At 36.0% G+C, this 26,304-nt stretch overlaps 1 protein-coding gene and 1 long non-coding RNA gene across 5 annotated transcripts; both read right to left on the minus strand.

The window, feature by feature from the left end:
- Window positions 1–120: 120 nt before the first annotated feature.
- On the minus strand, window positions 121–2,653 carry LOC110929302. Of its 2 annotated transcripts, none has more exons than XM_035987866.1 (3): window positions 2,030–2,653; window positions 1,884–1,922; window positions 121–327 (listed from the first exon to the last, which is right to left on the minus strand). In XM_035987866.1, the coding sequence occupies exons 1-3, from the start codon at window positions 2,138–2,140 to the stop codon at window positions 202–204; spliced, it is 276 nt and encodes a 91-aa protein (XP_035843759.1). In that variant the 5' UTR covers window positions 2,141–2,653; the 3' UTR covers window positions 121–201. The 2 variants fall into 2 exon arrangements, with proteins under 2 accessions (XP_035843759.1, XP_022028127.1); XM_022172435.2 differs by having other exon boundaries at window positions 121–628; window positions 2,001–2,632.
- Window positions 2,654–12,674: 10,021 nt separating this feature from the next.
- Window positions 12,675–16,224, minus strand: LOC110929301. Of its 3 annotated transcripts, none has more exons than XR_002586988.2 (9): window positions 15,790–16,224; window positions 15,512–15,595; window positions 15,296–15,372; window positions 15,052–15,202; window positions 14,794–14,881; window positions 14,122–14,200; window positions 13,347–13,476; window positions 13,178–13,261; window positions 12,675–13,093 (listed from the first exon to the last, which is right to left on the minus strand). It is a non-coding gene; the product is annotated as an uncharacterized LOC110929301 (long non-coding RNA). The 3 variants fall into 3 exon arrangements; XR_004889229.1 differs by having other exon boundaries at window positions 13,575–14,200; XR_004889230.1 differs by having other exon boundaries at window positions 13,575–14,200; window positions 15,039–15,202; window positions 15,790–16,223.
- Between the last annotated feature and the right edge of the window lie 10,080 nt (window positions 16,225–26,304).

The following is a 26,304-nucleotide window of genomic DNA, read 5'->3' on the forward strand; positions in this document are numbered from 1 at the left end:
CTCTATTTTTATTGCAAATTCGGTTATTGGGTAAATGGTTAATCATGAGTGAACAATGGACGTTGACCATTTTAGCCTTTATTTGGTTAATAAAATCAAACAAGTTTTAGACCAACGAAATAAGAGAAAAACATGTTAATTTAATTTGTAAAAGGAAACAAGTAAGGTATTATATATAAAATTTGGTACAGATTTCAGCCTTTAATCCAAATAAAACCCGTAAGTCCTCACAAAAGCAAAGTGATCCCATGAATTCAAGTGCGCCTTATCACGAAAATCCGCCATGTTAAGCAACCCGTTTCCTCTTCTAGTAGCATACATAATCTCCTGCTAGAAATCATATCCCCATCATTCAACAACCAGTGAATTAAAACCAAACATTTTAACATAACAAACCAATCACGCATCTTGCTCAAAGTTTCGACATGGCATGAACGCAGGCGCTCACTTAGCGTCGTAAGCTGCAGGATTGCCCGAATTTACTTCTCGCTGGTCGGTTCATCATCATGACTGGTGGCTTTCACTATGGCAACTTCTAACTCTTGTGCCATACTTAGCAATGCTAATGTTTGTTTGATCCTTCACCGCTCCAATCGCCTTCCGAAGCATCGTTAGTGCCATTGTAGTTCTACACAAAAGACACTAAAAATCAAGAAAAGAGCTATACAATCTACATTATATTATAAATTGCCTTCATTCCTTTAAAAAGTAAAATCATATCCGTTAAAAACGGAATTGAAGGTGTCGAACAGCTGGAATAATCCATGGCCTCTAGATGTCTTCTATTATCAGACTGGTATACATGTTACAAGTGAAATCAATGAGAAATTTTAAAAATAATTTTAAACAAATCAGATGAACAAATTACTACAAAGATTAATAGACATGTTCTGTCTCAAACAAAGCTACACGACCCACGATCCTCTCTGGTTGTAAAAAGATCTCCAGATTTATCGGATTCATAAAATTTCACATACTTATACCAAGTTGTCATAATGAAAAAATTTTCACAAACATATACCAAGTTAATCTAGGTAGTCAAAGGCTCAAGGCGCAAAAGGGTGAGAGCTTGTCGGCTAAGCTAAAGGCACTTAAGCGAAACCACAAAACAAGCTCTCTTTGGTTTATAATTATGGTATAAAATACACACCCAATTTAATTTATGACATAAAACATATTGTAAAAAATATACAATATAAATGGGTTAAACGGGTCAACCCGCCAACCCGAATGGATTGACCCGAACCCGACCCATTTAGCTAAACGAGTTCACGGTTACCTATAAATGGCGTAAAAATGAAGAACATATTTATAGCATCACCTTAAGACTGAATTTCTTTAGCCATATATAATATTTAAGCTTAATAAATTAAGCTAGAATGAGATCCGACGAAAGTGAAAGCACAAACAATACGCATCAATGACTTCTAATTGCGACCCGACCTGCAAAGAGTCATTATTTGCGTTCTTCTTCAACAGAAAGTGTCAAGATGACCATTCTGCCCTTCCAGTATATCCAGTCTACCCTTCTAATATGACCATTGTACACTTTTATTTTGCATCGGCTCAATGTGTCGTTTGCTCAAATCTTTTCCATTAAAGAGAGAATTTTCCTATTACAATGTAGTTTAGAGCAGGATATCCGCAGATGAAACAAGTCTTGATTTCTACTTTCTAAAAATAATGGTATTAAAAAAATCCAAATGGTGGCTTCATCAACAATAGCAAATTCCGGATCCCCTACTAAAGCAATACTCTCAAGCAGACCAATTGCTCTGATTATAAGATCAAAATAAGGAGAAATACAGAATGAATAGTCAACTATCTGTTATTTGTGGCAAATCAACAGCCAAGATGGCTTAATAAATAGAAAATTTTCTCACCTTGAGTCGTCTAGTAAGTGTAGTATCTGATTCCAGTAGCTGCAAAGACGACTTAAATGGATAAGAAGTTGTTAATGGATATCATGTCTGAGTGACAATAAAATTGTTAAATCTTACCGGAGCTGGCTAGAAATGGGGACATATACCTGACACCGTCGTAGATCTGGTCTGAAACGGCCATAAAACGATTCCATCTCCATTTTCGTTGTATGCAGCCTGGGTTCTTTCCACCGCCTCCACCTGAACCCTAATTGCATTTAGCCGCCGAAACCCTAGAACTCCTCTGTCACCGCCATCACGAGATTTAGCAGGTTTCGACCCAAATCGGGCCTCGTTCAGTTGTTCGTTACCAGACCGGGCGTTTGTTTAACACTAAACCCTAGAGCTAGACTCACAGTTCACCATCAGCAGTTCTCTCTATTTTTCTGTTGTGTGTGTACAGGTGTGTATCTGAAGGGGGAAAAGAAGAGATTGGGGGAATTAAAGGTTTATGAATGGTAAATTGTATTTTAAAATTATTGAAAGTGAAGGTCGGGTTATGGCAACAGTGTCCACAGCAAAAGCCTCGGTTTTGGTCAACGGGTCGCCGACTCAAGAATTTCCATGCTACCGGGGGCTTAGGCAAGGGGATCCGCTTTCCCCATTCTTATTCATCATAGCCATGGAGGCCTTGAGTGGGGTCATTAAAAAAGCATGCATCGAGGGGTTGTTTCACGGGATTCGATGTACTCCTCATGGCCCGCTATTATCCCACTTCTTCTTCGCCGATGATGCAGTATTCGTAGGAGAATGGTCGGGTACAAACGCTGTGAATTTGAATAGAATTATGAGGTGCTTTCATCTCGCATCAGGGCTCCGCATTAATCTTGCCAAAAGTAAGGTGTTCGGGGTAGGGGTAAATGACACCCAACTACAGAATTTAGCTTCAATTCTTAAATGTCAGGTGGGCTCACTTCCCTTTAAACACTTGGGTTTGCAAATTGGGGCGAATATGCACTTAGTTAAACATTGGAAGCCAGGTGTTGACACATTCAAAAATAGGCTCTTAGTGTGGAAATCTAATACTCTATCATATGGTGGGAGGATTACGCTAATCAAGTCAGTTCTTAATTCATTACCAACTCGTTACTTTTCCCTTTTTAAGGCATCAAGCCAAGTTCTTCGGGAGTTGGAACGGTTAAGGAGAGATTTTCTTTGGGGCATGACGGCGGATCAACAAAAAATAAGTTGGGTTGCTTGGGAATCTATGATTCTACCAAAAGAGAAAGGGGGTATAGGTATTGGGTCACTAAAGGATGCAAACATTGCATTACTTGCGAAGTGGTGGTGGCGGTTCAAAGTCGACAAAAATAGTATATGGAGGAAAGTCATTTGGAGTTTCCACAATAACGCAAGATCGTGGAGCTTTATTCCAGTGAAAGTGTCGGTTCCCGGCATATGGAAGCAAGTGGCAAAAATTGAGCTCGACTTATCCTCGATTGGCATTGATTTGGTGGGTTTGTTTAAAAGTAAGTTCGTAAGAGGGAGCGAAACAGCGTTCTGGATGGAAGCCTGGACCTCAGATGAGCCTTTTCGCTCTAAGTTCCCGGCGCTCTACGCTTTGGAGCGATCTAAACGGGTCATGGTTGCTGATCGTATAAAGATGGAGAATGGCACTAATACTTTCAGTTTTTGCTGGACCCGGACTCCCCAAAGTGCAGCGGAACTGAATGAAATGGGAGGCTTTATGGCTGCCATGAACTCAGCAGTGATTAGTGTGGGAGATGATTGCTGGAGCTGGCACCTGGACGCTGCAGGGGTATTCACCACACAGAGCTTAAAGCAGCTTATACAACAAGGTAGAGGTTCGGGTTCGAGTCGACCGTTTTGCTGGAACAATTGGACCCCGTTAAAAGTGAACTTTCTAGCTTGGCGACTATGGAAGGATCGACTTCCTACAAGGGTATCACTGGCTAGAAGGCATGTCGCGGTTGAATCAACCTTGTGTAGTTTGGGTGACGAGGTTGATGAGACATCGGACCATATTTTCGCGGCATGTCCTTTTGTCCATGAAGTGTGGGACTGCCTCCTTCAATGGTGTAGGATTCCCAGGTGTATCTTCTTTGAAGCAAAAGACATTCTGGACCTACATGTACATCTTAGAGGCTCGACAAGATGGAAAAAGGTTGTGTACGCAGTTCTGCAAACAACGATTTGGTGTATTTGGCGAGCACGAAATGAATTGATCTTTAATCGGAGGCTAAAACGGATAGAGTGGTTGAGGAGACAAAAATCATGTCTTTTCTGTGGATTCGGAATCGAGCGAAAGGACAGGGGCTTAACTCGGAAGATTGGAACAACTTTAGCTTATCTAGTTTGGAAGTCTAACTGTATTTGTATTATGTGGTGTCTGTATGTTTTTTGGTGGCTGTAACTTGGATGCTAACACAATGTTAGCTTGTATATCATATAAAGTTTTTGTTGGCCTTTCAAAAAAAATAATTGAAAGTGATGGAGATTCAAAATTTAAATCTTGTTTTCCATACAGCCGCCCATTTTTCCTCAAATTGATTCATTCACAAAAAGGAGAATAAATGCTCACCTTTAGGCTTTAACCCTTCTTCTTAAGGAAAACTCTTAAACTTTCAACATATCAACATTCTCTCTCTAATATCTATTATATATAGTAATATATATATATATATATATATATATATATGTAGAGAAAGGGTAAAATGAAAAGCACCTTAAATGAAAAGCCCGTAATGTACGACATACTTTTTCTATATATATATAGGGTAGGAGTTGGCTACAAAGCCTATTTTTTCTACAAAGTGTAGGAAGCAATCTCCTTGTTACATGTGACATCTAGTATTATTTTACTAAAAGGCATTAAGGTAATTGAATAATTACAACTATTTATAGTATTTTTATATCATAACAATAAAAGACTCTTTTATGGAAAGTTATCTCTATTAACTATTCAAAATTGGAAGTTACATCATTCATATCCACAATTAATTTATCCGAAGTTCGAAACATAAAATAAATTCATCATTTCTTAACATTGTGTTTTATCAGTTTACGATTTCTTCACACCGTGTTATATCAATTTTCACAATTAAACACACCCCTCATATATTTCGAAACATAAAACACATTCATTATTTCTTGACGTTGTCTTTCATCAACTGATTTCTTCACATTGTGTTATACCAGTTTTCACAATTAAACACACCCCTCACTCATAAAACACAATAGTGTCTGAAATGCACAATATAAAATGCACCAGTGAAATACACAATATAAAACACGCAGACATTATATAAAACACACTAGTTCTCACGGATCAAGTAGTTCTCGTAAACACAAACTTGTGGTGCTCAAAACTACACACACGACATTTTTTTTTGAATTTTTTTTACAAATGTGTTTATAATACACGCATCAACGTTTATGAAAAAAAAAATTTGGTCCACCTCGCCCTGTACGGTGTAGTTCTCACGGTTCTTACAACTCGAGGTGGTTCTCATTTTAGCGGTCCCATATATATATATATATATAGTGGGGATCTTGCGGAAAGTGTGTTTTTCCTATAAAGTCTAGGAAGCGATCTGGGCCATCCAATGGGTGTGTTTAATGGTTGAGATCATCTTGGTGGCATTTGGTAATATGTGTTTCTTAAAAATAGGATTATTTAATTAATCAGGGATAGATATGTCGTTTACCTTGTTTTAAATATGTAAATAACTGTCATTCCATAAACCACCCACATTTCTTGCGATTTTCTCTCTCTCTCTCTCTCTCTCTCTCTCTATTTCCCTTTCTCTCGTCTCTCTCTCTCTCTTCCTTCTATCCTTCATGAAGAAACACAACATCAAGAAAACACATCGTGACAAATGTCACCCATCGTAACAGCATGAATGGTAAAACACAGCATCAAGAAATCCTCCAGCATTACCAGCATCATGAATGCTAAAACACAACGGTATTAAACTGTTGGCTGTTAAAACACAATGTGTTGGGACTGAACCCTAACAGAGGAACAGATAATGTAGAGCCAAAACCGGATCACATCAGTGGACTATCAATAAGCAGCAGTTTACTCTCTGCTTTCCCCTTGACAGTGATATTCTAACAGCTAATGAATCTTAAGTGCTGCTCACTACAACAACTGATGAAACTAAACACTGATGATACTCTTAAAGACTGCTGAAGGCAAACACTGAGCTCTATCTACTTTTGTCTCATAAGTACTGCTGAAGATCCAAGCACTGCTCATTCAAAGACTGATCACCTTCTTCGATCTTCCTCATCAAAAATGACGAAACCAAAATCGAAAACAAAATCAAAACCGTCATCTTCTTCCACAACAGCAGATGCCACTCAAATGGCCGCTGAAACCATGGAGATTCGCTACAAAGCTCCACACAACTATGTGGGTATACTCACAAAACCTACCGATAACAACACTTTCGACTCCATCATCGACATCTTATCTGCGTCAAAGTACAAAACTTTGATAACAGCAGACGCTCTCATTTACCTTGATACCCAGAGAGAGTTCTGGAAAAATGCCATCCTTGAAAAACAAGGAGACATCATCACAGCCATCAACTCCTCGATACAGGGTAAGAAGGTACAAATCTCTCCAAAATCCATCTCTGAAATTTTTAAACTCGATGATTTGAAAGGAAAAACCTCATTTACTAAAGATGAGTTGAAAAAGGATTTCATGAACAGGGGCTATGCAGAACAACCAAATAGGGATACCCTACAAAAGGGTTATTTCCCTTCTACACCCAGATTTTTATTCCACACACTACTAATGTGTGTTTCTAATAAAACAACGTCTTTTAATGAAATACCAACAAAAATCCAATGCCTGGGGTATGCAATTTTAAACGATAAAAACTATAATTACTCCCAGGAAATTTTTGATGATTTGGTAAAGAACGTTGATAATAAGGCATTTCTGCTCTTTCCAAGATTTCTAAGCTACTATTTTGAACAAAAATTTGTAGAGAAAGATGCAGATTTGCCCAAACAAGGTGTCTCTTTCAAAATAAACTGTTTAACAATTGAGACATTTTCAAGAATGATGGCACCAATAAAACTAAAAGCAAAGGTGCCTGAGCAGACTTTAGAAACTGACACTGATCCTCAGGCAACTTCTGCTGAGCCCACTGCTCCAGGTGATCAGAGCAGCACAACCACTGCTCTGAAACCCACACCTGACATTACCAAAAAGACCAAAAGAAAAACATCCAGAAAACCCACCAAACCCAAATCAAAGGCATCTCTGGAAGATGAGGTCCTAGAGACAATGCCAGTAATATCACAAAAGTCACCAATAACCACTGCTGCTACTTCCTCACAGCAGTTGGAAGAAAGATCTCAACCCCAGCCTCAAACTCCTCCTGCATCCTCACAAAAGGATCAGGTTGTAACCACAGGGACACCAAATTATGAAGCTCTAGATCCACTCGGATCTATCTTCCACAGTCCTGATCCCAAGGACATGTCTCTTTCAACACCCATACCCTCACCAATCATAATGCCACAATCAATAATACCCCTGTTGCAGGCAGTTGATATTGCACAGACACAAACCAGTTCCTCTCTATCACCCATTACTGAGAGTATACCTCCACAAGTGTCTGGGTCTGATGCTTATACCTCTGTTATCCCAGCAACAGCTGAGGAGGTTACACCCCCTGAGTTACAAGTAACTCTCTGTGGTAGTTCAAGTGGAGCAGCAACTACAACTGATGGGTCAACAGGTCTTCAGTTGGACAGTTGTTACATTAATAAGACTCCCTTGAAGGCAATTTCTTCCATGGCAACATCGGTAACCACCAATGAGTTGATTCTAACCACTGGTACCATCAAAGGTTTATCGAGTGCCGAAGAAAGAAGTCCCCAGTACCAAGAAAAAGGGGCATCAATGGATGATTTTTGGGACTCTGTTCCAAAGTCACACATTGGTACAACCACCACTGGTGGGGATTCAGATGATCCTACAAATGTAGGTGATGATTCAAAATATCAGGAATTGACGAAACGAGTTGACAAACTTGAAGATTCAGTTGCTGAGATTAAAGGTATGGTGCAAGAGATTTTAAAAGCTCAGAAAGCACAGGCTACTGCTGTTCCTGCTCAAGCACCTGCACAACATGCATTTGCTGCAAATGAGCTTTGGAATATTTTCCAACCAATGCTTGAAAAACATCAACACTTGGCTGATAAAAAGCATGCTATTCAAGTACAAAAGCTGACCAACATGGTGGAATCAAGGTTCAAAGACACTCAAGCAGACATCAAGGCTATAAAAGCTAGTATACAAAAGACTGCCCAAAGTGGAAAAGCTCCATCCTCAATCCTCTTCATGAATACACCCCTTGCAGATAATGCCAAAAAGGGGGAGAAAATCAAGTTGGAAAGAAAGGAATTGAAGATGGGATGTGTATTGAACCGGAAGATACATTAGCAGTTACAAAAACAGCTGATACAAAATCTTCAACTCAAACAGCTGATACATCAGTAATTACAAAAACTTCTGACAGTAGCCAAACAGCTGCCATGACATCAACACACACACATTCAACACACACCACTCTATCACATACCATCACAACCACTGTTCCACCACCATCTGTGTCTACAACACAAAAACCACCACTACCATCACAAACAGCCAAACCATCATCACCCCCTGCCAAAAAGCAGAAGACAACAGATGTTATAACATCTGTTGTAATGGCAACAGTGGTTGAAACACCAGTTGATTCAACTACTGTTAGTCAACCACTGATCACCACTCAAACAACCACCACAATAACCCCTGCTCAAAAGCAGAAGACATCTGCTGATACATCAGCAGTTGTAATGACAACAGCAGTTGAGACACCAGTTGTTTCAACTGTTGTTAGTCAGCCATCCACCACTGCTCTCACTTTTCTTACATCACAACCAAAGCTTCTCAGTAGAAAAAGAAAGCCAATACCTGCCAATGAGGGAACATATGATCCTAATGCTGCAAAATATCCATTGGAAATTGAAGCTCTCAAAAATGAGATAAGGCAATTCTTTACAGAAGAAGATCCTTCAAAAAGAAGATTCTCCTCACTCATAGGCTACATGCCACCAGAGGATATGGATGATTATCTCAAAATAAAGGCAAGGCAAGCTAAAGTAAAAGCTAAGGTTGACAGTGAAAAGGAAAGTCTAAGCGAAGAAGGCATTGCTAAAAGACTGAAGTTCTATCTTTCAAAAGTAAAGCAGATAGAAGAATTTGTACAAGAGTTAAACAAAGAAAAGGCTGATCAAAAGAAGAAGTTAAGAAAACAACTTCTAGCCTTCATCATGAATGAAAAATTCTATCCTGCTGAAGAACAACAGTTTAAAGAATGGCCATTAGTAGCTTTAAAGCATGAGGCAGAAAGGATTCAAAGAATCAAGAATGATCCTTCAAAAAGGAAGAATGCTCCAAACTGGAGCAAATACGAAAAACTCATTGCTGACCTCACTGCTAAATACAAAGGAAAGAAAAGGGAGCTGGTGGATGCTAAGATGGACACTGCTGAAGCCATATCAAAATGGTCTAAGCAGCAGACTGATGAAGCCTATGAGAGGCTAAAGAAAAGAAAGAAAACTGTTTCAGATGCTTCAAAGAAAAGAGAACAAATGATGAAGCTTGAACAGAAAATTAAAACCTCAAAACAATGATAAAATCAGCAGACAATCCTACTCTTGGGTGAAATCAAGATGAAGGTAAACAGCTAACTGAAGAAGAGGTCAAACAAAAGGAAGCAGAGTATCTCAAGGACACCATCTTAAAAATGGGTCTGAAAGAAGACAGCTCATCAAAGCTTCAAAACCTTTTTATGAAGGTACTGAACAAATCTGCATCTCCAAACACTGCAAAAGACAAGACAGAAATTGAAAGACAAGAACTTATTGAACAAGAAACTGCAGAAGACATAGCTGCAGCAGACAAAGTCATTGAAGAAGCTTTCAAAAGAATGTCTGAAAGTCTGCATGTGTTTTCAAGGCCATCTTCCCTCAACTCATCTGAAAATAAGTCTCTCCCAAGAAACCCACTTGGCTTAAAAATACTAAAGTGGATGTCTGATCAAAAGACCCACGTATTGACCCTGGTCAGAGCCAATGGCGAAGTGAAGTACATATCAAGGAAAGAAACACTAGGCCTTAGTGTTGAAGATTTGCAGGATCTCCTTGAACTTTCACTGTGTAGGGATGAGGATGACCAGAGTGCAAAGGAATTTGAAGCTGAGTTTAAGAATCAAGCTACAACACTCTTGATGAGTAATAAAGGCCTTGAATAATGAAGGGTTTTGGCATAATCTGTTCCAGGGGGAGATTGTTGGGATTGAACCCTAATAGAGGAACAGATAATGTAGAGCCAAAACCGGATCACATCAGTGGACTATCAATAAGCAGCAGTTTACTCTCTGCTTTCCCCTGACAGTGATATTCTAACAGCTGATGAATCTTAAGTGCTGCTCACTACAACAACTGATGAAACTAAACACTGATGATACTCTTAAAGACTGCTGAAGGCAAACACTGAGCTCTATCTACTGCTGTCTCATAAGTACTGCTAAAGATCCAAGCACTGCTTATTCAAAGACTGATCACCTTTTGAAGTAAGCACTGATGATTCAAGTAACCAGTGCTTAGGCTACAACAGTGGAACGTGAACAGTGTTAGACTTGTTTTGTATTGTATTATCAATCAGTTGTTAGACATCAGTAGTTTTGTATAGATCAGTGTTTATAGTTTGTTAGGTCGTTAGATGTCACTATCATGGTGACGTCAGCTGAGGTACATCAGTAGTTTGGTTTGCCTATAAATATGATAGTACTCTGTACTGTTATATTTGATCGTTTTGAGTGAGTTTCTTCTCCTCAATTCATCCTTTCATCTTGTGCAACCAACCCTGGAGTATCTGGCTGAGGGGGAGCTTAGTTTATGTAAACATGCTGTAATCATTTGCTTTGTATTTTCAATCTTTCGACTCAATGAAAAGCACTTGTTTATCAAACTATTTTCTTCCTTGATTGTGTTTATACAGTTTGTATCCATTTCCGCTGCACTTTACATTGTTACATATTCATTGATCTATCAAGTTCATACAAACAAACACAATCATGAGAGCCTCGGATCCTAACACAATGTCAAGAAATCCTCCAGCATTACCAGCATGGATGGTAAAACACAACGTCAAGAAATCCTCCAGCATTACCAACATGAATGCTAAAACACAACTGTATTAATTTGCTTGCTGTTAAAACACAATGTCAAGAAATCCTCCAGCATTACCAGCATGGATGGTAAAACACAGCGTCAAGAAATCCTCCAGCATTACCAACATGAATGCTAAAACAGAACTGTATTAATTTGCTTGTTGTTAAAACACAATGTCAAGAAATCCTCCAGCATTACTAGCATGAATGCTAAAACACATCGGTATTAATCTGCTTGCTATTAAACACAATGTCAAGAAATCATCCAGCATTACCAAACATCATTCATATTATGGGATCTATAAAAACATTGACTTTAACCCTCTAACTGTTAAAACACAGTACCAAGAACATGCTGATAGATTCCAGATAAAGTTTAATGATCAGCGATGAATCTTGTGAGCAAGAAAACGAAGGAATGATTGATATTTATGTGAGATAAGAATTCGAAAACAAAAATTCCGAAAATTATGGAGGAAATCGGTTTCATTCGTGTACATGGATAGTTAGTTATTGAAGATATTTCCTAAAATAAAAATAGATTGTGAAAGTACATAATTGCCCTTCTAGTTAAAATCCTTCAATGACACGTGTCGCATTCTGATTGCTTCCTAGACTTTCTAGGAAAAATCCACTTTCTATTTGATTAGGCGTTTTTTTTTGTTTCTTTTAACAGATATGTTTATAATATTTTCATCTATTTTTGTGCAAAAAATTGTAACCCAACTCGCGCGGAAAGTAGGAGTTATCATGGTTTTCACAACACATGATGGTTCTTAATTGAACCGAATCCTATATATATATATATATATATATATATATATATATAGGTACGGGATCAGGAGAAAACGCCCTAAAGTGTGAGAACGGATCCTGGCCTAACATGTGGCACGCGACATAGTGAAGGGCGGAGGGACTTTCTTGTCCTTTTATATTCTTTTTTTAAACGCGTCTCACAATACCTCTCCATTTTTGGGGGTTTAACACATACATGACGCTTTTATTGTTTTTTTAGATCAGTAGCATAGTAAATATTTTGGCATTTATGGCGTCCTTAAATTGAATATAATCATTTAGTAATTACTATCTTTCTACCCGTGCGATGCGGCGGCGGAAGCGATTTACAATAAAATACTCGTTTACCATTAGTTTATCAGTCATTTCATGATATATTATAGGGGTGATCACGGTTCGGTTTCAAATTGTAAAACCGCCAAAACCGGTCTTCTGTTTGGTTTCGCGGTCACTTTCTTTCTTTAACTTTTGGCTTGTCGGTTTCAAAATCTTCAAAATGTAGCGACTGGTTGATTTTCAGTTTTATACCAAAACGTAGTGACTGGTTTGATTTTTGTGATATGTTGGCACTCGTTTTCCTATTAGTTTATCGACTTTTTGGTGATATACTTTTATTAACTTTTTTAGCTGTTAGTTTATCAATATTTTCATCAAATCAATCATAAGTACATAATGCTTTAACCATAATTCATTAATCGATATCAATACGAAATGCAATATGCTGAACATTATAAATTTGCTAACAAAATTACAACAATAAACATTAATCGATAAAAAATAAACATTATAAATTTGTAACAATAATTACAACGATTTGTTTCTTTGTTAATCTCACGGTAATGCTTTTTTATAATTTTTCTTTGCTTTGTAGGAAGAAGATGGGTGCTTCTCTCCATAGGGCATACAAGACACAAGTTATTGGCGGCAGCCCGCAATATTTAACATATAATGTTTTTTATACGTTAAATACGGCGGGCGGCCGCCAAGCTTGTATGCCCTTGGAGAGAAGCACCTATCTCACCCCTACAAAGATGAAATGTGTTGTCTGGAGAGGGTTACTTGCGGGTTTCTTAAGTCATCTGCTATAGTATACTGCTCTACGGGCTTCCCCCTCTAGATGATTTTGAAGTTGTTGAACTTTCTAAGGTACAACTTAGAAGTGTATGCCTGAAAAGAATCGTTAGATATCGTGATTACACCAAATTAAAAACATGTTGAACAGATGTAAGTTTTTAGAAAAAAAATAATCACCCTTAACGAATGAAGAAGGCCTTCGTCATTGAGCCATAAGTTGTATATGATTATCTTTGTCACGTGTGAACCGATGTCTTCAAACTAAAAATACAAGCAAACAAGTGTTGCATAGCAAGTTGATATAGTATACGTCACCGAACAAATTCAGTATAGAACGGAAACAAACCTGTTGGATCAGGTTAACTATTGAAGCGAACGGTGACCATTCAAGAATTGTCTTTCGAGTTAGACAACCAGTCCTCTTGAGCGCCGTATGTTATAGGATCTGGCCGGTTCTTCGAGATATCGAAATCAATCTACAATAAAGATTCCACATAAGAATAAAAAAAGATATAAATTAATGTATAACAAAGAAAAAATAAACAATAACATAAGGAAAAGATCACGTATTTACCATTGGGACGATAACATTATCCTGTCCAGTTCTGTGTCGAAGAATCAAACAACATTAAAACAACACCCATTCCGAGATGAACGGTTGAAAACCATCGTTGCGGCTGCGCTCGTTTTCAGGCGTTCATCTCTGAATGGGTGATGTTTTAATGTTGTCAAGTTCTTCTACGCAAAACCGAACAGGATGATGTTATTTGTTATTATTATCTTGCGGCTGCGCTCGCTGCGACTCCAATAGTACCAGCACTTCCACCATGATAAGCGTTTCTCAAAGCAACCATCGCAAGATTACCACTCATTCATAATGATTTTTTATAATTTTTCTTTGCTTTGTAGGGGGGATATGGGTGCTTCTCTCCATAGGCCATACAAGACCCAGGTTATTGGTGGGAGCCCGCCATATATAACATATAATTTTTTTTATTGTTATTGATTTGTAAGAAATATTTTCATAGGCTGTATACGTGTGTGCCTTAAGAATAAATGATCACTATTAAGCTACCAAGCATGACCCATAAGTTAATATTAGAAAGGAAACTATGGCATACTAGAAAGTTTTCCAGCAATCTCAACATCATAATATACTTTGTGAGTCACCTCTGTCCAGTCTTTGTTAGAATTGTTAGCCTGTAAAGAATTAGAAATTCAAATCTCAGATTGAATCATATTCGTTAGACTCATGTAAATAAACCACGTAGGGGTGATGTCACAGTTTTCTAGAGAAACAATTGTATTCTTTAGACTAAAAAACAAATCAAAATGACCTATTGGATCAAAATTTGCCCAGTTAACTAATTAATAGCCAAAATATAATTTGTTCATTTCGAGTTCAACTTGAACCGTGAAATAACAAAAACCCATAACTCACTGTTCCGCAGACAAAACTGAACTTGAAATGAACAAAACCTCAACATGCACTATGACTAAAATGCCCCTTGTAATCAATATGTAGGCAATTAATTCGTGTTTATCCAAGACCTGATGTTTAACTAATAAAAGTCAAACATTTGAGAGTCTCTTGTGTGGTTTTTCCCTAAATTGTTTTTAAACAAAAAAGGAGCAAAGTAAATTAAATCTTTAAATCCTCAACCAAATTCATTAATTAAATCTTTAAAAAGAGAAACACTTCTGACTTCCCCATATACCACGTATATATGTTGTTAAAAGAAATAAATATTATACTTAAAAAATTAAAAAGAATTTCAAATGCATGGACATACAAAGCTTATAAGTCGCTTCCTTCCCATTTGACATGTCACTCGGACTGCTATGAGGTGCAACCCTCGAGTCCCATGTGCTTCTTTGTACCTGAAACACGATTTATTGATCTTATAATGCATATAAAATCAACAAATCAAGAGAAAGAACACAAACCCAGGTAACCACTCTGCAAGAGAAATGCGTACACAGTATCATACTATAAAAGAACTCAAACGAACCGGAGTAAAACTGGTAAGGAAATTACTTCAGAAGCAAACCTTTGATATGCGTTGAGCTCCATTCGAACCAACAATCTGTAATGAATGTACCGAGCCACCACTACTGTATTGTTTATCCTTGAACATGCCGCTATCTTTCCTCTTCAAGTGCAATTGTTTTTGGGTGTAACGTTCGCCAACACACAAGTACCTTTTTCATTAATGAGACGAGAATTATTGAAATCTTGTTTAGTATCAGCAAACAAATCCCTTACATTCTTTTTAGTTTTAGCAGTAAACTTACTCAGAACTTTAGGTCCATTTGCAATCTGGGATGTAGAGTTAGCTATTGAATGCTAGCAACATTACGTTGACCATAATCTGTACATATAATGAAACTTAAAGAATTGAAAAAAATAAAATAAAAAGGAAAAAGAATACAAAAGAATATAATGAATGGTAAAGTACTCAAAAACTGGAAAACATAAGAGAGTTTTCTTAGCCTACAAAGAAACAATACCTTTATTTCACCAGAACTGGAGGCTTAACAGTTCAAACACATTTTACAAATCTTCATATACCATGCCTCTCTCAATGTTTGATACTACAACAAAGTGTGAAAATATAATCATTTTATAGAGAAACAGAGAAAAGGAAAAAAAGAGGTGTACTTGAAACAATAATATACCAATGTAATACTACATAGATGATTAAAAAAAATGAATGTGATCAGTTAAAAACAACAGATCATCAAGAAGTTCAGAAATCAAATAAAAACTATACCAATTAATATTGTACCTTCAACCGGAAACACAGAGCTTGAAATTAGTATGGACTGGACTATGTCAATTGTCAACGTTTGTTACTACCAGTGATTCATGACGGAACCCTAGCCGTCGGAAGACGGATCTGACCTTTAATGACCACCGATGACAACAACAACCTTGGAACCACCGTCGTCGCTGACTGCTAAGAAAACCCTATCGCCTACAACAACCTTGGAACTTGGCAGCGTCGATTGTGAGAAACAATGGATTTTTTTGTTAGGGTTCGTGAGGAACCGAGGAATTGGGGATGAGTGGGCAGTTCAAAATCTCTAGTCTCTCTCTCTCTCTCTTTCTCTCTTCTCTTCAATGAGGAATTGGGGATGATCGAGCATTTCAAAAACTGAAAAGCAAAATTTGGTGAGAGAAATAACCTGCAAAGCATTTAATGAGCCCCTTGCCCATCCCCTTTAATATTTTTGAATTTTAAATTATTTATGTATTATGATATAAGTTAAATTATTTATGTATAATGATGTGATAATGACCTAAGAAATGTTGAGTTAGCATGTGTCTGGGATTGACACATAAGCCTTTCTTATGTCATGCTCATCTTTCCTTTTATAAGGATAAAGATTATTCTAAGCTAAAGACCGATTACATATCCTCCTTCAATGTAGCGGCTATTTAACCTTCTAATCGACAACCTCAATCTTATTTTTTTCCTTCATTTTGAATCTTATTTATTTTTTGTTATTTTAGTGAAATTGACTATTCCACCGCAACGCGTAGGTTCCCTCTAGTGTGTTTAAAACATATTGGTTTTAACTTGTTATCTATACTATATTATAATGAATGAGAGAGGGGTATTTTAAGATACCCAAAAAATAAGAACCTCCCCCCCTTTATTTATAGAAAGACCCCTAAAATGAGGGTAGTTTGGTCTTTTAAACACTATTTATTTTTTAGTCCCTAAATTTATTACACTTAAATCCCTAAGTTTTAACAAAATTATAGCTTATTAGTTACACTTTCCCCCCTCCACAACAAACTTATAATTAATTTACTTATTCTTGCCATATATCTTATAAACTATAATATTTTAAAAAAATCCAAAGACAACATGACGATCTACACATTTTTGTCAATATTTCGATAGTTGTCTTGTTCAGTATCGACGCGCAGATTAAAAGTACAAGTAGATGATTTCTTAGTATACAAGTGATTAAAGCCCAACGTATGGGTGCCATTACTGAAGTAAATTTAAAAGGAATAATCTTCAATGAATTGAAAACAAGTTTGAATCTCGCCCAAGTTAGACTTGTGGCTAAGAGCATCCCGGTGCCATTACTGAAGTATTTTTATTACATTATGTAATAATAAAAATTGAAATTAAAACTACATCCATTAGTTGAGAAATACGAAAATAAGAACGCAGCCCACTGCAAAAGAAAATTTTCCTTGATAATAAAAGATTAGTAGGTTTTAACCGTGAGAATCAAGTTCTGACTTTGTGTAGTGTTTCCGATTAGCACAAAGCTGGTATCAATACAAAGTCTCGTTCGATGTCACGATCATTTGGCGAGTTAAATTTATTGGTTCTACTATTATCGAATAATTGTGTCATGTTTGTATTTGATTTGATTATACTAGAAACTATTAAACACTTCAAAAAAAAAATACTAGAAACTATTAAATGTATTATAGTATAGATTTAAATTTTGTATAGATATTATTTGAAAAAGTAAAAATGACTAGATATATGTGCGATTTATTTGCACGCGTTTGACTTAATATTCGATCACATGTTAGTATAGATATTATAAAACAAACATTCCATGAAAAACGGGTGGCAAAAAACCAACTAAGAAACAATTTTTAAAATTTAAAAATAGCTTAATGAAGTTAGTAACAAACAAAATGGTCTTTTCTACCCAACACTCTCCATTTGTAAAATCATTTTGCTTTTCGTCTCTTCGTTCTCCCCACTAAACTCTCCGTTTGTAACCAAATTAGCTATATATCAGCAACTCAATGGCTATATCCGACTTCCCTCTGCTCACTCAAATCGGTTCATCTCCTCTGTAATTGTCATTCACAAGGAAACATATCAATCTTTCACCACCACAAACTTGATTAGAAAGAGAGAGACAAGCCGGGAGAAAAGGAGACATATCGGGAATTTCGTGTCGCAAACGATCGTCTACTCGCTGCCTGAAAACCATCGTTGGAAGAGAGAGCAGAGACGGTGGTGATGTAGATGAAAGAAAATCACCAGATGCAGTCACCCACCGTCGTTTTCGAATGTCAGTTCTGGTCTTCCCCATCTTGATCTGGTCTTCAATCGCGAGTCTAGGTAATCCCAACTTTCAATTCGACAACCACAAGTTTTAGTTAATCTTTGTTGATGGAATCATGTTTTACGTTAGGGAACTTATTATTAAACAAAGGATAAAAAGTGTGTGATTATTTGAAGTGCGTTGTTGTATATTTGTTTGACTACATTGCTAATGTTTTATACTTTGGGTCATGTAACATGCTCTTACAATTTGTGGTCAGTGCTTTCGTGTGGCTAAAAGCAAAAGAGTATTGTACAGATGGTCAAAGATGTCTGGGGTGCTATGGTTTGAGAGGTGGATTCTCAACTGTTAAACTATCATTGATGTACATGTTAAGCATACGCGTTCATTTGGTTCAACTGGTGGTCTATAATGAGATAAGTTTAGATCTTCTATTAGCATGTTAAGTTTATAATTTGTTTTTAATTGTCATGTAGGTCAAAGGGTTGGATATGAATGCTCTTCACATCTCAACATTCAGGTGAACCAAGCACACAAACAAAGATGTCATACATACCGTGCTCATGGAATAAACAATCGTGAGTAAAACAGACAAGGGTTGGGTAGATTGGATAACAATTTCAATGGGTTCGGGTCAAATTGGTAATATGTTCGTTTTGAGTGGGTTCGGGTCAATTTGGTAATATGTTTGTTTTTAGTGAGTAACGAATACCTTTGTTTTTGTGCAAATAAATATATACTATTTAATATTTCTTTCTTGTTTTTTAGGGCATTGGATTCGGCATAGAGTATACAAATTATCTGGGACAAAAAAGTAGGTTCAGTTGCAAATGTATTAAGCTTCGAATGTTACTTTTTTTTTGCCTTCCGTGCAGGTGGGTTGGGGATTTTCTTCTTATATTTTTTATTTGGGTTTTATATGTATTACATGTTACATTGCTGATCTTGCCTTCTCAGAGGTATGGTTTAGACCAAGTAAGTAATGTATTTGTTATAGTTTTCAATTTTTTATTTTTTTTTTAAACATTGGGTAGCATTTCAGACACTCAAATGTTGAATTAACATGTAGGGTAACATCTGTGCAATCTCTGCTTGCAACTACAAACTCATTTGGGATAATCCACTTTATCGAACATGCAATCTCCTTCACCTGAACGGTATGTTGGTCTATCAGAAGCTGGCTATAGGGTTGTGAGGCCACCATTAGTACCTGGTCCTAAATAGTACTTTTAGACGGCATGGTTCATTTACAATTTGGAGTTCTTACTCGGTAAGAAATAATATAATTTTTTAAGTAGTTGTTATTTTACACTCATATATATGTAGTTATTGTGTTAATAGTTTATGAAATGCAGGCACGTGTGAGCCCGGTCCTGTCTCCGGTTGGTTAACCTTTTGTATATGGGGCCTCTTATATACTTGATGGGCCAGGACATTTAAATATCATCTTCATATCAGTGAGCTTAGTTTATAAGATTAATTATGCTTAATAAGTACAAGCCACCAAAGTCCCTCTCATTAGTGATATTCCCTGTGTTTAAAAAAGCGCGCTTGAAGCGAGCTTGAAGCGAGCTTGAAGCGTTGAAGCGATGAAGCGACGGAAAAAACGCTTTTTTGGCTCTGAAGCATTACATTACGTGAAGCGAAGTGAAGCGAGCTTTAAGCGGCGAAGCGATGAAGTTGTGAAGCGACGCTCCAGCCAATCAGATCACCATTTGGGCCATTTTTTAAGCCCAACAGTCTTTACAAGGTACATATCGACCTTATATCGACGATATAGCGACTTCCTATGTGAAATCCGGCGACAAATTCCGGCGACAGAGTTGCTTTCAGCCGGAAACCAGGAAGAAGGGGGAAGAAGAAGAAGAGAGATGCTGACGGCTGCGTATATGTCTTTTAGGTTTTTAGGGTTTTTATAAGTTAAGGTTTTTAAACATTTAACCCCTCTATCTTTCATTAGCTTACATTCAGACCCTAAAACTTCTAACTTTTTACTTAAAAAGTGTAAAGATAGTTTGTCTATTTAAACATTTAACCCCCTCTATCTTCAGTAGTTTACATTTGGTCCTTAAACTTTTTAATTTATGCATAAAAGTACAAAATTAACATTATAAAATACACATATATATAATATGGATAGCTATTTTATATATATATATATATATATATATATATATATATATATATATATATATATATATATATATAGGGTAAGGTTCATGCGAGAACCACCCTTATTGCGAGAACCGCGAGAACCAATGTGAACACAAAATAAAATCTAAAAAAAATCAAAAAAGCACTCAAAATTTTTTTTTATTTTTTTTAATATTTTTTAACAAAAAATCGCTATATTTCGATCCATAAAAAAAAAAAAAAAAAAAAAAAAAAAAAAAAAAAAAAACTTTTTTTTTTCGAGTAACAGTTATCCATGCACATGTGCATATGTATCATTACTTCAACAAATTCGGTAATACATTATCAGGAATAGACAATTGCACTTTAATTTACAATACTATTAGTAATACACTACTTTTTACATTACCAATATTCAAAATGCACATGTGCATAATTAGGTATAACCATCATATAACGTGTTTTGGTACAAAAAGTTTGTGATTTTGAATGGAGAAGTAGACCCATATACATGTTTTTTGGTTAGTTATATCTAGTGGTTGATGGTTTGGTTATAGTTGTCAATTTTTTATGTAATATGTTGATTGGATGGTATAAATGGTGTTTACATACATGTAATAAAGTGAAAATATTGTTAATGGTATTGTATTATGGATGGTAGGAGGTAATGGTATTGTATTATGGATGGTAGGAGGTAATGGTAGTGTATTATGGATGGTATGATAGATGAAAGGGAAAGTGTATTCAAAGTGGTGTACCAAAACACCTTATTTCATGTTGATACATATAATGCACATGTGCATTTCTAATATTGGTAATGTAAAAAGTAGTGTATTACATATGGTAGTGTAAATGAAAGTGCAATTGTCTAATATATGTAATGAATTACGGAATTTGTCAAAGAAATGACAGAAATGCACATGTGCATGCTTGTGTATTATGGATGGAATGATAGATGAAAGAGAAAGTAGTGTACCAAAACACCTTATTTCCTGTTGATACATATAGATGCACATGTGCATTTCTAACATTGGTAATGTAAAAGATAGTGTATTACACGTAGTAGTGTAAATGAAAGTACAATTGACTATTATTTGTAATGAATTACGGAATTTGACAAAGAAACGACACATATGCACATGTGCATGGATAACTGTTACTCGAATTTTTTTTTTTTGAATTTTTTTTTGAATTTTTTTATTAACAAAATATAGCGATTTTTTCAAAAAAAATAGTAAAAAAATAAAAAAAAATTTTTTTGGGTGTTTTTTAGATTTTTTAGGAATTACTGTTTGTGTTCACACTGGTTCTCGCGGTTCTCGCAATAAGGGGTGGTTCCTAACGGATCTTTGTCCTATATATATATATATATAAAATTAACATTATATGTAATTATATATAATATGGAGCGCTTCGTATACGTGAAGCTCTCGCTTCGCGCTTGAAGCTTCGCTTAAAGCTTTTGGAACCAAAACGCTTCAGAGCGCTTCGCGCTTTTTTAAACCAAGGATATTCCAACCATAATATTTGGAGCTGATGGGGAGGTTAGTAACCCATCGATTGTTGCATTTCAAGATTGGACAGAAGTTACAAAGGATGCATGACTGGTTAGTGCATAAGTGCATAACCTCACAAGCAAGACCTTATACAAGAGTTGTATAAAGGCTGGCAAGATCCTCAACATTGAAAAGTTAATGGAGGCGTGATCAGGTGCACATGTGAAATTCATGAAACTTTCTTAAAAAAAGTTATGTTGTTTTTATAAACATCTATTATAAGATTAGTTGATGCAAAAACTTGGAAATGCTAAGTGCAGGGAGCTCTTAATATCTTTCGAGAAGGCGACTGGTAAAAAACCACCGCGGATCATTTTCTATAGGTAAAAGAACATCTTTATTTATATTTTTTAGTGGTAGATTATTTAGAAATCAAAATGATAACATTTAGCTACGTTATCTTTTGGTTCTTAATTTGCAGGGATGGTGCAAGTGATGGGAAGTTCTATCATGTCATGCTCTATGAACTTGATACAATTTGTAAGGTTGGTTGATGATTCTTTACACTTAATAATATTTGTTGATGTAAACTATGCGTTATCTGGTGCTTATATTTTGGTAACATTGATATAACTCCATTTGTTAAGCCTATCCGTGAGTCACATGTAGGCGCCAATTTTGACTTGTGATTTAATGATGAGTCAATTTGGGTTATTTTTCTTTTTAATAGGTCAAACGGGTCAAAATACAAAAAAAAAGGTTTAGAGTTGAAGTGATTTAAAAGGGTCAAAATACAAAAAAAAAAAAAGGTTTAGAGTCAATATTGACTTGTGTTTTAATGATGAGTCAATTTGGGTTATGTTTCTTTTTAAGAGCCTATCAACATTGTCAGTGAACAATGGTCAAGACTCTAAACGGTACATGGTGGTTCACAATCAACTAAGTTTTTGTTTCGGAAGGGCTTATTCGAAACACAACGTTGGTTGTATGCCTGTACTATTAAATTTGCGTTGTTGCATTTTGTACATATTTACATTGCTGTGAGTTTTGCAGATACCAAAGAACATAGGCTCGACCATGATGGTCTTCCAACCAATGTCACACTCGCAATGAAACAGTATATCATGTAATAGTCAATCAGGCACCATCATCCTTAGTTAGCAATAACATGACAACAGATCCATATGATCAACAATGCAGGTAATTGTTTGCTCTAAAGTTAACCCCATTCTCTTTTTTGTCTCATTTTAACACTATAGGATGTAAAGGGACTTGGTGACACTTTGGCAGGGGCTTACCCAGGTCGCTTCGAGATTCATTTGAAAGAAAGACAATCTTGACAACACAAAGATATAATGTGATAGTCTATTTTGTTTTTTATAACACTGATGTGTATTCTCATAATTGTTCTATTATGTGTATGGTTCCTCTAATCATATTCTCATCTTTGCAGTTCTCGGCTACCCTAGCAAATCCATTGGCCTTTCATAAGGCTATGTTGGTGCAACACTTTATGATTGCAGGAAAACTTCAAATATTTTAAAGAAAAATGATTCAGGGGTGTTTAGGATTAACTTACTAGCTTATTGCATTTTCAAAAGAAGATAAGCTTTTTTTTTGGTGTTTCATTAAGCAGTTTTGAGATTTGATTATATCAAACTGATTGTTATTGTTGGATCCAAATTACAGTTTTACCCTTTGTATGAAAGCTCTTTTTTATATCATATTGATTACTCATGGTGGATCAAAAATACAGTTAAAGAACCTTCCATTTAATAATCTCTTTGTTAGTTCAAACTTATAAGGTATCCCTTGGTGTGATATTTACTTATTTTAGTGATTTTAATTATATAAGGTGCTTAAATAAGCAAATCCCAAACATTCCTTTAGGAGGTCTTATGCATGGAAATATAGTTCGGGTTCCTTTCATTGTGTCTAATCTCGGACAAATTGACCCATTCCCAAACTGTCAACCCGCAGCATCGCTAATCATAAGGTGCTTAAATAAGCAAATCTCAAACATTCCTTTAGGAGGTCTTATGCATGGAAATATAGTTCGGGTTCTTTCATTGTGTCTAATCTCGGACAAATTGACCCATTCCTAAACTGTCAACCCGCAGCATCGCGCGGGTCTCTTACTAGTTTAATTATATGTGTTTTCTTTAAAAAAAAATTGTATATATAAAAAATTTGGCCCCATGGGAGAGTGGGCTATGAAACCTCGCCCACATTGGTTCTAACTCATACAACCTAATTATACTTCACATTAATAATGGATACAAAATTCGAACACTCAACCTTCTAAGCTTCACATTAATAAGAGTGACAACACTTTACACAATTAATATTTTTGAGTCTAGAAGCTTCATGTTTTAAGTCTAGAAGTGTATGGTAAGTTTTAATGAACATAGGATCCTAATGTCTCTTGAAATTAAATTATGATGATGATTTTTTCCGTTATGTCTGTAGAAATTAAATTATGATAATGAATTTTTCCGTTTATAGCGTCCCCTTTACGTAATTGTTGTTTGAGGGTAAAAGAAGCAAAAAGAAAAAAAAAATGACGTGATACGATGGTACTGTGCCGCTGTTCAGGCCTTTTGATAGCATGTTATTATTCGAAAATAGCAAAGTTTTTATATATATTATTTGAGAATAGCAATGCTTTTATAAAGGATCATGCTATTTACACACGGAGAAAATTATTTTCACACCCCAAAGCGCCGCGCTATGGCCAAAGCTAGGCGCTTTGGTGTAAAGTCAACCGACAAGGACTGACCGCGTCAGACCTTGTCTGTTGCTTTACATCAAAGCGCCCCGCTATGGCCAAAGAGGGGCGCTTTGAGGTTTTTTTTTTTTTTTTTTTTTTTTTTTTTTTTTTTTACATTTTTAAATTTTCGGGCAAAACGCTCCTCTTAGGTCAAAGCGCAGCGCTATGGGTCTTTTTTAAATTTTTTAAAATTGTTTTTAATTCACAAACGCGTCGATAATAGTCTAAATTTTACGCTTTTTCCATTATACATTATTTTTTAATATATATGGACTATACTGCAAGTTCCGGATCAAATCGGTTACGTGTGATGTCGTATTCCATTATATCGTATCATTTCGTTTTGAAAGCACAAGTACTCCTATGAGTAGTGTTATGTGTATTAGCCGCCTACCGTACATGTACATGACGTATTTTTTCATTAATTGTAGTATTATGATGTATATTGTCATTTGGGTCATACAAGTGCGTATTGAATCTGATTGGGTCGTGTCAGTGACATTCGGCTTTTAACGTGATGTAACGCATATATTGAACAAACACAAACGTACTCTTGGATTGTAAAAGAATTAACGTGATTATTATTAAACACATTTAACATACATCTTGAATGTGTAATATATGCCTGTATAATATATGCCTGACTGCTGCGCGCTCTGTCCCACCCCCTTGAAATTGATCCGTCTAACTAGCGCATCATAATGTCCTATGTTTTCCGGTGAAGTCCCATCTCAATATTTAATTTGTTGAGGCATCTCACTGTAAAACGTCAAAGAAGTGATCTCTTACATTTCAATGAACAGTAATTTATTGAAATTTGTTATAGACTCTTTAACACTCAACAAAAAGTGACTGACTTGACATGGTGAAAGAGACTATACAAAAATCTAAAATAAGACATCTCCTTTCACGAATTCCAACTATAATAAGCTCATCCAATTATTTTTAACCTTGGCTTTTTAAGACTTACTATAATAAGCTCATCCAATTAACCTTGGCTTTTTAAAACTTACTATAATAAGCTCATCCAATTATTTTTAACCTTGGCTTTTTAACTTTTCCTGAAATATTATCTTTTCCCACATTATAAGCTCATCCAATTATTTTTTAAAACAACTTAATGACTTTTCCGACCTAATAAGCTCATCCAAACACATTTTTAGAATTGCTTTTGGATAAGTTATAACTAAATAAGTTGTTTTGCCAAAAAGTATTTTTTAAGTTAAATAAGTAATCACAAACACCCTCTATGAAAAAAAAAAAAAAGTAAAAAGTGAGACTATAATACACAAACAAACAATTTTGTTTGGGCGGGAATTAATTGAACAGTGGAAAGGTACTCTAGTCTTTCCCTGCAACACTGCAAGGCTGTACCGTGTTGTCCTATTTACACTCATTACATGAATTGTTAATAAGAAAAGTAAAAAAAGGACATTAAATGATGTTGATCTAACATACACATTTACATTAACTTGTATCTTATGCGTTTAGAGTTGTACAATGCTTTGGCTTTAGATATTTTAGTTTTGTACAAACAAGCCCTCCACACATAAACCAAGACTTCATCTATTAAATTAAAATACGCCCAAAATGTAAAAAAAAAAAAAAAAAAAAAAACCAAAGCGCCGAGCTTAGGCCAAAGCGGGGCGCTTTGATGTAAAAAAAAACCAAAGCGCCCCGCTATGGCCAAAACGGGGCGCTTTGGTGTAAAGTTAACAGACAAGGACTGAACCTGTCAGACCTTGTCTGTTGACTTTACACCAAAGCGCCCAGCTTTGACCATAGCGGGGCGCTTTGGAGTGTTTAAATAGACTAAGGGCGTGTGCGAATAGACCCCACCTTTATAAATC

The sequence above is a fragment of the Helianthus annuus genome, chromosome 3, assembly GCF_002127325.2.
Source record: "Helianthus annuus cultivar XRQ/B chromosome 3, HanXRQr2.0-SUNRISE, whole genome shotgun sequence".
Taxonomy (NCBI): Eukaryota; Viridiplantae; Streptophyta; class Magnoliopsida; order Asterales; family Asteraceae; genus Helianthus; species Helianthus annuus.

What these genes read in the sequence shown, in the direction of transcription:
- LOC110929302 (XM_022172435.2), bottom strand. Translation starts at nt 2,140, where the DNA reads ATGCAATTAGGGTTCAGGTGGAGGCGGTGGAAAGAACCCAGGCTGCAT. An exon ending in CCCATTTCTAGCCAGCTCCG is followed by an intron (nt 1,923 to 2,000) that starts GTAAGATTTAAC and finishes TCGTCTTTGCAG; the next exon opens with CTACTGGAATCAGATACTAC. An exon ending in CACTTACTAGACGACTCAAG is followed by an intron (nt 629 to 1,883) that starts GTGAGAAAATTT and finishes TCTTTTGTGTAG; the next exon opens with AACTACAATGGCACTAACGA.